At 40.6% G+C, this 13,987-nt stretch overlaps 1 protein-coding gene across 1 annotated transcript in view; it reads right to left on the bottom strand.

Annotated features, from left to right (window-relative positions):
- TBC1D5 (TBC1 domain family member 5) overlaps positions 1–13,987 on the bottom strand; it is a 568,371-nt gene that overhangs the window by 238,563 nt on the left and 315,821 nt on the right. Inside the window, exons 6-9 of the mRNA XM_056129598.1 lie at positions 7,175–7,283; positions 4,239–4,328; positions 4,034–4,108; positions 2,523–2,590 (exon numbers count right to left, since the gene is read on the bottom strand). Coding sequence (XP_055985573.1) covers positions 2,523–2,590; positions 4,034–4,108; positions 4,239–4,328; positions 7,175–7,283 — 342 coding nt within the window. The remainder of the gene's footprint in view (positions 1–2,522; positions 2,591–4,033; positions 4,109–4,238; positions 4,329–7,174; positions 7,284–13,987) is intronic.

Consider the following 13,987-nt stretch of genomic DNA (forward strand, 5'->3'; position numbering starts at 1 on the left):
AAAAAAATTATTGTCACAGACCAAGTGAATGAGTAATGCTCTAGAACTGACCAGACTGTCCCCTTTCCTCTCCTACTGCATTATGAGCAGCCTCACAGACTGGATTGAGAGCCAATGGACTTCATTTATACAGGACCACATGTAATTCTGCTAAGGTAGTAAAATTATTCAAGCTTTTATGATTAAGCAAGTTGGTGATTTAAAAAAAAAAGACTGACAGACTACCTTCCATAGTTCCTTGCATATACGGATACAGAAATGGAAAGGAGACTGATTCTAAAATGTGCAAAGACTTCTAGATATCAGACCTCTAGAGAGCTTCTAGAGGCCTAATGGCTTTCTCATTGCATTCGCAAGACATCAAATTTGCCCTTTTCGTTAACATGTACTAGTGAAGCCAAGTCATAAGAGGAAAACAACTGGCCATATATGTGTGCTACACACATTACTTACAATAAAGATACACAGAAACAACAAAGAACATAGCTTCTAATACAAGAAATAAGACTCACATAGTGAGACAGAAATCTGTGAGATAAGTAACCATAATAGGCCCTTCAGGCTCCATCCTGTTAGGCTGTGCTTTCCAATATTAATTTTCTACCTACAGGTCTGTTTTTCCCGTTGAGCTTTAATAGCTCTGGTTACTCCTTGTCTGTTATTTACCAATCAAGCCACATGGCCTGGCCTCAGACTATGGTCTACAGTATGCTCACTGCTATTTAAGGTAACAGCTGAGACCTTGACTATGATCCTTGATAGCCATATCAAGCTGGAGCTGTCAAGCTTTCTCAGGTAATTGCCTTGGACTTTTAAAAAGACATGCCTTTTTGACTAGGTTGGCAATTTCTACTGTGCACTTTGATTTTAATGAGATAAGATTTACTGCCACCTAGTCCCTAAACAAGTTAAATGATTGAAAAAAAAACTTTATTTTATTTTATGCAACGCAATATTTAGTGCCTCCAGTTAATACAATTGACACTGTATCAAGACAATATTAAGGATGTACTATCTTATGAAATCACATGTATAAAATCGCATACAGCTATAATATTGTATAGCTGTAAACACTGCCAAAACATTATCCCAGACATGTGAAATAGATTACCTGTAATATTTTGTTACCATTGGGTTAACTGGCAAACGTAAATTTATCAAGATAGTCCCATATTTTCATCTCCCAATATGCTATCGTCGTAACTGGGATTTTGATGCACTCTGAACCCCTTAAGAGTCTTCTAAGTTATTTTCATTTAAAAATAGAATATTTCATTTGCTAGTTATTATATTAATATATAAGCTTAATATAGCTTAATGATGTCATGCCCATGTTCATGTCATCTGATTATTCAGAGCTTGAGACCTAGAAAGAAATAAGTATCACAGAGCAACAGATCTTCACACTGTAGTAGATTTAATAGGGGTTTAAACAGAAGTGGGAAAGATGGGAAAATTCCTAAAATGTTTGAGAACAGACAACTGGATAAAGAAACTATGGTACATCTACACAATGGAACACTACTCAGCTAATAAGGAAAAATGAAGTCATGAAATTTGTTTATAAATGGTACAACATTTTTACTATGTACCTCATGGTGATTCAATTAAAAACACATTTTTTAAAAAAAGATTTGAGTCATGAAGACACCCAGGACTGCTAGTAACTGGCTCATTCTATTTCCCACTGATTAATCTAACTTGACTTGAACTTACATAAGAGTTCATGGCTAACGAATGAATCTATGTAACCGACTACTACTACTTACTCGTTGATCTACGGAATTTCTGTGAGCTACTTACTATTTACCCATCTTACATAAAGGAACATGAGGGCAAAAGGAGACCATGGAGAGTACTTTGACCAAGATTATAGCATATGCTAGCTAGCATTTGCCCCAGACTTGTCTAATGCAGATTCCTTCCAATTGTCATGACTCAGAAAGTTGAATATAAATTTATGAAATTCAATATAAAAATTTTTTTGATATTTACTATGTGTTAAGAAATCACTTTTTTATGTGACAATACTGAAAAGATTGAGAGAAGAGGTTGTCTGTAGACATGAATGTCAAAATGAAGTAAACTAAGGAGGTTAAAATAATAATTGTGATTTAAGAAGATGGTTATAATGGATTCAAATATAAAAATTATCTCATAAAGAGATAATTTTTCTAACAATATCAATGTTGTCTTTATAATATAACCTCAGTAAGAACATAAAACTTGAAATAATTGACAGAAATTGAAAAACTCATTACATATTATTTTAAGATAATTATAAATATTTTAATTTATTTTGAAAAAACACATAAATTTATATTTTATGAACATAAAATAATCATTACTTTCTAAATTAAGTATAAATAACTTTATTGTTAACACACATAGAATATTGTGTTAAGATTCTATTAATCTTAATATTGCATTAAGATTCCTGTGTAGCTTTAGTATCGGCTAAATCACAAGGAAATAAAACCAATCTGAGTTACTGAAAGCAATTTGTAAATAGATCTACATACGTTCTTTTGACATCCTGTTCAATCATTGTTCGTAGTTCTTTATCTTGGAAGAATTTGTTCCAAAGACTCTATGAAAAGAGAACAAAGCATTTAAAATAATTTAAGCATTTCAAATAATTTTACACCTTTGCTTATATTGATCTTAGTGGATCACTTCAATGATTAAATTTATCTTCTCTGGCTTATTACATAATGCAGATAGGAAACAAGATTGGAATAATTTTCATTAAAGTCTAAATTAATTTCAAAAGATCTTTATTCTAAAATCATTTTCCAGTGATATTATTATATATATTTAAATTTTCCCATTTATCTATCAAAAGTGAGTTAATACTTTTATTTTTGTACATGCACTGTAAACTCTAGGAAAGAAAAAAGTCTACTATTTAGAGAAGGGTCATAGGTCAACTGGTTAATAACGGGAATCTGATCTAAATTTCAAATGCACTAAGGACGACATGGGATATTTTCTAAGAAGCAAGCTTTTATAAGTGAATAGGAATTTATGTATGTTAAACCTGAATTTAGGTAAAAATTTTTAATTACTCAACAATATTTTATGCTGCTATATCAGACAATATATATGTCAGAAAGAGGCTTGGGTGTAGCTTAGTAGCAGAGCACTTGCCTTGGACATCTGAGGAACCAGAATTGCCACTCAAGCTCTACCAAATAAAAAATATCTACATACTGACACATATTTGCATCATATAAAACCTATCAATTAGAAAAAAAATCGTTAGGAAAATTGGAATTACAGCTGCAATGGCAATAGTCCTCCAAAGCAGTAAATATTCCTAGTCTTCACGGGGAATATGAGTTAACTCTAGTTAAATATTTTCCTGATTAATGCCCTGCCACAGAGGCAGGGTGGGATGGGGGGATGAGGGTGGAAGGGATACTGGGATGCATGGTGGTGGAAAATGGGCACTGGTGGAGGAATGGGTATTTGATCATTGTATAAGCAAAACCCAAGCACAAAAATTTGTAAGTCTACAACTGTACCTCATGGTGTTTCACTAATAAAAATATAAAAATAAAAAATAAAAAATATTTTCCTGATTTTCATTTGGTAGTCATCATAATTCTTAATGGCGCCCACCAGGACAAACCTAAAATATTTTTTATCTGCCTTTAAACTTCGTCATAAACTCTAAACAAATAGTTGCTTTTCTGCCTGTAAGTGAACCTTCTATCTTTCATCATGAAGGGAGTCCATCTTTATTCTGTCTGAGAGTAACCATTCTATAATCATCTTTACACCTCTTTACCCTTAGTTCTTATATGTCCCAGGGCTTTTGTGCTAATTCACAGATATGCACCATAAGATTACTACAACACTGTATACAGCACAAAACAGTCTCTGTTAGGTTTTCAGTGATATGGATTGTGGGGTTAAAAAAAAGTAGCTGAAATGAACTAAAGTAATGCTTTTATTGTGACTGATAAGCAACCTCAAAAGTATACTCTCCTGGGAAAATGATAAAGATATGAGTAGAGACGGATTTTACCCCTTCATCCTGTGAAAGGGGATTATTGATCATCAAGTCTTGCTGGCCAACAACCTTCCTTGGGTTGGTGATATGCTGCAAAGGAAAGAAGAAAAGAGCATACACACAAGGGTCAGTGACCGCTGGACTTAAGTAGCACAATGAAGAATCCATTACACTAAAAAAACAAACAAACAAAAAACAAAACCAAAAAAACTCGACTTACAATTTCTTTAACGCTGCTATACCATGCTCTTAATTCTTTAATTCTACTGATCCACTGACTTTTATCTTGAGGAAGAACACAAAGAAATAGCTGCCAAGTGGAAAAAAATAAATAAATAACAACAAAAGAGAAAACTGTTGAAAAAAGCAGCAGTAAAACGTCAAACAGCGATCCCGGCCAAAGGACAGCGACCGGCCCAGCAGTCCATAGGCCCCCCACCATCCAGGTGGGTTGGAGGAGCCCAGCCGAGACCCGCCCCTGACCCCAGCCGCGCACGCCACCCACCAATCCCCGCCAAAGGACAGCGCAGAGGCCCAGCTGTGTGTCCAGCTCCAGTACCGGCCCAGCAGTCCATCGCCTCCCCCCCCCAACCCCATCCAGGATCCTGGGTGGGAGTGGCCTGGGACTGGCTAGGGGCATGGCCTCCCCAAAGTGGGCGTGGCCTTCTTCCTGGCGGCGAACAGAAACTTTCTCAAAGAAGAAATCCGAATGGCAAAAAAGCACATGAGAAAATGCTCTACATCATTAATCATCAGGGAGATGCAGATCAAAACCACAATGAGATACCATCTCACACCTCAGAGACTGGCCCACATTCAAAAGAACAAAAGCAACCGATGCTGGCGCGGATGTGGCGAGAAAGGGACACTCCTTCACTGTTGGTGGGAATGTCGACTGGTTCAGCCCTTCTGGAAAACAGTATGGACGTTCCTCAAAAAATTAGAAATTGAGCTCCCATTTGACCCAGCGATACCACTCCTGGGAATATATCCCAGAGAGGCAAAAATGTGTAGTTGAAGTGACATCTGCACTTGTTTGTTCATTGCAGCACTCTTTACAGTAGCCAGAAACTGGAAGAAACCTGAATGCCCAAGAACAGATGACTGGTTAAAGAAACTTTGGTACATCTACACAATGGAGTACTATGTAGCTGTTAGAAAAGATGAAGTCATGAAATTTACATACAAGTGGTACAACATGGAAAGTATCATGCTAAGTGAAATGAGTCAGAAAGAGAGGGATAGACATAGAAAGATTGCATTCATCTGGGGGATATAAAATAACAAAATATGAGATTAATACCCAAGAATAGCTGAGATCAACACCAGGAGGATTACTCCATAGCTTAGAGGCCAGCCGGGTATTCTAGGGGAAAGGACAGTTCAGATAGAGAAGGGAGCACCAAATGGAGGGTGTTTGGAGGATCCTCTCAGGAGGGGAGATGCAGGTTGAAAGTAGACTGGACTGAACATGTTTGCCACTCAATGCCTCTTTTGCTGATCACAACACCCAAAAGGAGAGAGAGAACAAAAGGGAATGCCCTGCCACAGTGGCAGGGGGGGAAGGGGGGGATGGGGGGGAGGGATATTATCCATGGTGGTGGAAAATGGGCACTGGTGGAGGGATGGGTATTTGATCATGGTATGACCGAAATCCAAGCACAAAAATTTGTAAATCTACAACTGTACCTCATGGTGTTTCACTAATAAAAAATAAATTAAAAAAAACAAAAAACAAAAAACATCAAACAGCATCAATCCAAACTCGAAAGGGGTAGTTAGACTAATGGCATTTAATATTTAGATAACAATTCTAGTCTTTAGTAATGTATATATTCAAGAATATTTAAGAAATAGATTGGGGGGATACTGGACGATCCAAAAAGCCATCATGGATAGATAAAAGCAGGAGACCCCAAAGCTATAAAACGAAACCAACCTTTCCTCTAGATTTACACTAAAAATGAGTTAGATTCATTGGGATTCTAGGATGATCCCTATTGTATAGTCTTCTATAAATGCAGTGACAGACATAGAACACAATTAGTCATAGGAACGTTCACAGTTTGTCTCTAAAGAAGCTTGTGAGGGACAGAGAAGAACAATTTGAGGACATAGCCTGAAAAAGTAAAGTCATTCCTTTCCTAACAGGGAACTAATTTACAACTGGCAATCAACTTAGGAAAATAACAAGCATTCTTAAAAAGACAAATTTGATTTAATTTAGTTTGCCACCACAATAAAATAAATCTGGATTTGAGTTTATTTTTAGCAAGTGAAGAACACTAAAAGTTAAACAACAAGGAATGGGGGACGGGGGCACAAATCTCTGTCCACAAATATTCTAGCAGCAGGTCTCCTGACTTTACTGCCTGCATCGAAGAGAAGAAAAATGTATTTTAATTATTAAATCTAAATTATTAAATCTAAAACTGTCTAATACATCATGTGCCTCTTACTGTCTTCACTTGCAGACTCCATTTGTTCAATTTATGCAGATAAACCCTACAACCTTTCGATACAAGTAATTTTCAAAACGAGTCTGGAGCTAAATGAATTCATTTTAAGAGAACAAAAAGGGGCAATATTTCCAAGTAATTAAAAAGAAAGCTGTAGATTCTCAGTACTGGTTGTGGTAATCAATGGTCCTTTCTCTGGCAAGGAGACTGACCCAATTTCCTACCACTTGTCCTGCCAGCCCTTCACTTTGGGTTCCCGGGGGAAAAAAAAAGAAAACAAAAGATGCAACATCTCTTCCACCTGCTATCCGTAACGAACACCAGAAGAATGACTAAATAATGACATCTGATATAAGAGGAACCTGTGAAAGCTCATTCTCTTTTCCTCATGCCCAGCTTCAGGACTTCGGCAAAAAACTCTGGGGAAGGTAAAGGTGGTGGCTGAATTGTTTCTCATCAGCGGAGATGAAAAGACAGGCTTTCCAATGACCCTGTTACTAACACCAGTCTCTCAGGATGACGCTGGTTCAATCTGGTACGAAAATGTCCCATGAAGATAAACATGGATGCCCCCCAAAAATTGAGAGTGAAGAGTCGTGGAAAATTCATGATTCTCTGCATGGTTAATCTTCCAGGGCATCAGGTAATGTGTTGATACACTGCAACCACAAACTGTAAATAAATATTTTCTTCTTACCTTCCAGCAAATGCTGCGGAACCTGCTGCTTCTCAGCTGCCCATTAATCCCCTTCTGCCTTATTGTTGCCAAGTAATTGTTGTTTACAAATAGTTCTTCCCATTCTTTCCTATATGCAAGAAACCAAAGCATGGGGATCCTTTTGTTAAAATTCTTCTGCTTGAAGAGGAGTGCCACAGGAAATTAATTTGAAACAAGTCGAAGAAATGCAACTTTTAAAACGTATATATTTGGTTGTGTACTGTTTCTGAATGCATGGCTGTCTTTTTGGACAGAGTTCTGTAGATTTAATGAATATGTAGATCGCTATAATTACGCCAGCTACTGAAATTCATAATGTCTATGGAGGCTATTCCATTTCCTCTAAAATGTTGGTAGTGCAGTTCAGTGAATAAACAAGAAAAAAATGAAATGAATATTAATAGAAGTATATGGCTGCTTAAGCCATTGACAAAGGCATGCCGGCTCCAAAAATACACAACAAAAAATCTATCCTTGATTATAATGGCTTCTCACATGAAATATCTGTTTCAATGAACCCATTTCTCTTTAATGTCAGGCTGGGCAGTTAAATATAATAGAAGACCACTTTCTTTAACTTTTACTGCCATTTACTATTAAATTCTCTACAACTTCTTTCTACATGATCAGTTTTAAAATTTTAACAGGTGCAAGCAAATTTGAAAAAAAACATCAAAAAATTAAAAATCCTCACTGTAAAAACTGTTAAAGGCAAGCTTGAGTACCTTGCAGTACCTATGGCTGAGCAGATAAACAACTGAAATATGCCTCCCAGGCAAGCAGACACCAGGGGCCTAACACCTGTGCCTCATTAATATACAAGTAAATCTGCTCTACTGGGGAACAATTGGAAATTAATTGTCCCAAACCATTTACTGAGTTTGAATAAAGGAAGAAGACCTATATTCCCTGCATCTTAGGCAGGACTGAACATCAAGAGTCATTTGTCAACAGTTGAAGGCCACTGGTATAGTTTTGCCAAGTTGTTCTCAGAGTTCCTAAAACTTCAGGAAACTTAAAAATTTAAAGTCACTGTCAAAGTTAACACCCTGGTGGTTTTAGAGCTACTTCCTCCAAAGAGAGCACTGGGGGAATGGAGAGACAGCACAGCGGGTGGTGCTGGCCTGGCCTGCTGCTGACCGGGGTTCAATCCTCAACACTGCACGAGGCCTCTCAGGACCATCAGGAGTGAGCCCCGAGTACAGCTGGGAGTGCCTCTGTGCTTCTCAAAGCCAGACAGAAACAAAAAAGAGGAAGAGAGAGAGAGAGAGAGAGAGAGAGAGAGAGAGAGAGAGAGGAGAGGAGGGGGAGAGAGGGGAGAGAGAAGAGAAGGAAGAGGAAGAGAAGAGAAGAGAAGAGAAGAGAAGAGAAGAGAAGAGAAGAGAAGAGAAGAGAAGAGAAGATAGGAGAGAGAAGAGAATAGAAGAAAACAGAATAGAAGAGAATAGAAGAGAACAGAAGGGAAGGGAGAGAGAAGAAAAGAAAGGGGAGAGAGGAGAGAAAGGAGATGAGAGCGAGAGAGCAAGAGTGAGAGAAAGAGAGAGAAAGAGAGAGAAATAGAGAGGAGAGGAGGGGGAGAGAGAAGGGAGAAACCAGGGAAGAGAGAAGAGAAGAGAAGAGAAGAGAAGAGAAGAGAAGAGAAGAGAAGAGAAGAGAAGAGAAGAGAGAAGAGAATAGAGCAGAATAGAAGAGAACAGAAGAGAACAGAAGAGAAGGGAGAGAGAGAGAAGAAAAGGAAAGGGAGAGAGGAGAGAAAGGAGATGAGAGCGAGAGTGAGAGCGAGAGAGCGAGCGAGCGAGAGAGCGCCTTTAAGTTTCCAGTGGCCAGACCTCCAGTCTTGCCCTTGCCCTCTCTGCCATCTTGGAACCAAGGGTCTGATCAACAATTCAAAGTTGCAAACCCTCTTTCCAGAGCACGCTGGAAACGGTACATTCTCCACAGAGCTCCCCTGAAGAGGGAGAGCAGTAGTCCTGCCCCAGCTGTCCCAGGCAAAACTGCCACCTTGCCTAGAGCACTTACCCCCCAGCCAGCCAGCAGGGCCTCTGGCTAACACCCCGTGAGCAACTGCACTCCTGACTCCACACGGAAGAAATGAATTTCTACGGCCACTCCAAAAACATTTCCAAACAAATATTTCATTTCGATCTATATCATTAGTGAATTTTTTCCCCCTTAGCTCTTGATTCTTTTCATTTCTTCTTCCTTTAAAAAGCCCTTTCTTGTCCTTCCTTTGCTAATTTCAGCAGTAGAGGGAGGTGGTTGAGGGGACAGACATCGGAGCCCCAGTACTGGGACCACATAGGCCATACACGAAAACCCACACACGCTAGACCGGTGGACTGGCTGGCTGATTACTCAAGCAGCACGTCTGGAAAATTCCCTACAGCCTGTTTCCTTTCCTCGTACACAAGGTGAAATTGCGATATTAACAGCATTTACCTCAAAACTTGTTATGAGACTTAAAATCCATCCAACAAGGCCCCAAAAGGGTCCTCAGCACATTATATAACATTTTAGAATGGTAATCTTTTTTTTTTCTTTTTGGGGTCACACCCAGCGATGCACAGGAGTTACTCTTGGTTCATGCACTCAGGAATTACTCCTGGCAGTGCTCGGGGAACCATATGGGATGCTGGGGATCGAACCTAGGTCGGCTGCGTGCAAGGCAAGCGCCCTACCCACTGTGCCATCTCTCCAGCCCCCTAGAATGGTAATCTTTTTGAGCTGGAGTGGTAACACAACGGGTAGGGTGTTAAACTTGCACACGGCTGACACGGGTTCAATTCTTCCACCCCTCTTGGAGAGCCGGCAAACTACTATTCCGCCCGCATGGCAAAGCCTGGCAAATTATCTGTGATAAAGCTACCCAGGATGTATTTGATATGCCAAAAACAGTAACAAGTCTCACGATGGAGACGTTACTGGTGCCCGCTCGAGTAAATCAACGAACAATGGGAGGACAGTGCTACAGTGCTAATCTTCTTGATAACAAATGCTGCTTTATTTTAGTGGACTTTATTGGTCCTAGAATGAAGTCTTTCATATATCAGAGTCACACCTTTGTCTGCCATATTTGGGATTTTTTCTGAAAACCCAATTGTGATTTTCGACACACCGAAACTTTGTGTGGAATTTAAAACTTAGTTTCATTTTTTCCTTGATGTCCTTTTCATGCTAATGCAATTTTCAGGCATTCCATCTGCACGCCTGTAACACCTCAGCTACTTTTCCCAAATTTCATATATTAGCCTCACCTCATGACATTCAAGTTTTCTTTTTTAGAAATACGCAAAGACAATGTCAGAGAGGATTTCATGAGAACACGAGAGGATTTCACGAGAACTCAGAAACTACGTTAAAAAGTTTGTGATATGCGAAGAAAAAAACCTTGACTTCAAATGTACCCTCAACACACAGGGACTTGCCACTGATGAGAAACCAAGTGGTCCCCAAGTCCTGATGTGCTCTATGTAAAGATGAACCCCACCCCCGGCCTCCTGCCAAATCAGCCCCTGTTTGCAGGTATCAGGCTAGCGAGAGAGGAGCCGCAGCTGGTGGCTAGATGCACTGCCATCTTGTCAAGTTAAGCAGCCTTTTAAGGTCAAGTTACATACTACTTCTGTAATGAAGGATAATTATTTGTTAGCTTAAATAAGACCCTGTGTCTTGATTACAGAGTTGGAGAAGAGAAAAAGGAGACCCAGGCCTGTGAAATGGAAACATTCTCTCAGAAATTCACAATCATCTAAATTTATTCACGGGTACTTAAAGTTCCACTTAAGGCAGAACTTCTCCAAACTGATGAAGAGCTCTAACAACAGAGGTGCAGGGAGGTCTCAAAGGGATCTGTTGTCTTTCTCTTCTAGGGAACAGTGTTCCGCTAAAGCACCGGGTTGCAGAGTAAACACATAGCCAATATTTAGTGCCAACTATGTGCTCAGTGTTTTTCAAAAGCAAGAAATTATGATGGCTGTGTCAAGCTACGGCACATCAATGCAAAGTGTTCTTTTATTGGGCAGGGAGGGCAGGGGAGTTAATACTCTGGCAATGGCCTTCATCTGGGATCACAGTTCTCTTTCCTTCCCCTGCCCCATCCTCCCTTCACTTTGCTGCTGTTGTTCTTGTGATGCCCAGCTGTGGTATCTGCATCCCTGGGTCAAAGTGCTCACACAGTCAGCTTCGGTGCTCACTGAGGTCGAATATGAAATGACCCGGGAGTAGGCATCGGGGAGAACTCACGCCTGAAACTAAAAACTCAGCGTAGGGAATACAAAACATTCATCCCTTGTAGGAACTGAAAGGTGAACTCCCCACGAACCAAGCTGTCAGAGGTTTGCAAAAGCATAGGAAAGCCTTGGAGAGGGCACCGGATCCCAGAGCCAGCTCCTTCACTCTCACATGAGGACTAGTCCCGAGTCTGGGTGGAAACACGGGAAAAGAGCAATGAGCCCTGATGACACAGCGGTGGATTTCTGTCAGTTTAGTTAACAAAAATTAAAGTCAAATGCACAAGTATACAGAGATACAAGTAGAAAGTTATGTAGATATATTGTTATGAAGGCCAAAAAAGCAGGGAAAGATGCTATTAAAATGCTTATTAAAAACTTCTATGTAATATTCTAATCACTTTATTTTTTTTTGTGGGGCTGGAGCGATAGCACAGCAGTAGGGCGTTTGCCTTGCACATAGCCAGCCCGACTGACCCGGGTTCAATTCCTCTGCCCTTCTTGGAGAACCCGGCAAGCTACCGAGAGTATCTCACCCGCACGGCAAAGCCTGGCAAGCTACTCATGACGTATCCAATATGCCAAACACAGTAACAAGTCCCACAATGGAGGCGTTACTGGACCCGCTCGAGCAAATCGATGAACAATGGGAGGACCGTGACAGTGACAGTTGTTTGTGTTGTGTGCCACATTCAGTGATGCTCTGGGGTCGCTCCCAGAGGCGGTGCTGGCGATCAAGCCTCGTTCGCTACTCACTGTCTCTGTGGCCTCTGAGATAAATCCCTTCTAATCTCTATGACGCCACTCCTAGGGTGCTTCAAGGAAAGTAAGACCCAGGAAAAGAAGCTCTGCAGCGGGTAAAGTAGTAAGAATCGGGTAAAACATCCCACTAGGATAGCAAGCAAGACAACCCTGAAGGGATCTGATCCTCTCGAACGGTGGTCTTCAACTGCCGGCCACAGATGTGGAAACCGTTGGACACCGTGGGTGTAACAGCTGTGCAGGGGCAGGGGAGCAGGACAGGTGCCCACTACAGGCATGAGATTAAAGAACGCTGCTTGGGACATCAAAGGACTCAAACAGCTTCTGACCACTGGGCAACCTAAATGTACCTTCCTATTGTCAAAAATCAGGTTTCTGATTTTTTTCCATAGGAAAGTGATAAGAAATAAATTTTCACCAGATGAACTGAGATGGTAAGTCAACAGTTGCTGTGATTGGCCAAGAATAACCCACGACAGGGCCGGAATGACAGTCTAGTGGGGAAGGTGTTTGCCTTGCACCCTGGGTTGGATCCCTGGCATTCCATTTGTTCCCCTGAGCCCTACCAGGAGTGATCCGAGAGCACAGAGCAGGAGTAAGTCCTGAGCACCGCTTGGTGTGGCCAAAAATAAATGCATAGATACATAAATAAACCCACCACAAAGGTAAACTGGGGGTAAGGTGCTTGCTTTGCACGCCATCAAGGTTCTGCACAGAATATATACCTCCTTCCCCACCCCGACCCCCTTCCCCCCCCTTCCCCCCCCCTTCCCCCCCCCCCCCCGGCCCCAGAGCATCACCAGGGTGATCCCTGAGTGCAGAGAGAGGAGTAAACCCTGAGTATCACTGGTTTGGCCCAACCCACCGAAACACAAGCCAAAACCACAATCACAACCAAAACCAAAAGTAAATAGAACCTGGGACTTAGGAGCTTCCTGACAAAGCACTAGTGCCATCTATTGGCAGGTCCTCGGTCTTACAGGTACTAGGTCCCTGAAAACAAATTCAACATTTAAATATGGGAGAGGGAGAGCTTTGGGCCAGTTTTATTTCTTTTGCCTAATAGAGCAGGCACAGCCACGTTGGAAGCACTGTGTGCGGGGCTCTGGGCCTACTTTAGTGCTCCTCTGAGGAAAAATACTGACCAGTGAAAAATGAACGTTAGGAGCCACTGTGATCATTGCAAAGAAGACAAAGCAATGACCCGCTGCCTTCCCTCTAAGAAAGTAGTCGAACCTCCAGCAATGTTATTTTTTTTAAATATGGAAATCAACTGGAATATGCAGTGAATAACTACAGCTGACAATCATAAAGAGATACCTATTTCTAATTAAATATTTAATGTAATATTTTCCCAAGATATACACATAAAATTATGAAACCAGTTAGTAGCTTCTAAATTGTTTAAGCACTTTTGTAATGTAAATAATGTATAAATGACTGAATAGTGTGCTCAGTTCTTAACTAGCAAACTTCTGAATGATTGACATATTAGAGAAAATTCTCATTTTATATTGAATCTTATGGTTTCTATACCATTTTCAGGCATTTGGACAGGGTACCATGGATACATGGGCTAAGTTAAGAAAACCAAATAACTACAACCATCAAAAAGAACTCAGTGATTAGTTACAGTCCAGTCTTAGGAGAACCAGCAATTGGTTAAGAGGAGCTACTTTGGCAATTACTACTAACAAAAATGCCGAGTGTAACAGAGAATGGGAAGATGAATAAGTCGTGGAAAATGGGAGTGGAAAGGACCATCTGTCTAGCAGTGAGGAACATGTAAGAAGGAGCGTGTGGT

Source organism: Sorex fumeus, unplaced genomic scaffold, assembly GCF_029834395.1.
Source record: "Sorex fumeus unplaced genomic scaffold, SorFum_2.1 ptg000072l, whole genome shotgun sequence".
In the NCBI taxonomy this organism is placed as follows: Eukaryota; Metazoa; Chordata; class Mammalia; order Eulipotyphla; family Soricidae; genus Sorex; species Sorex fumeus.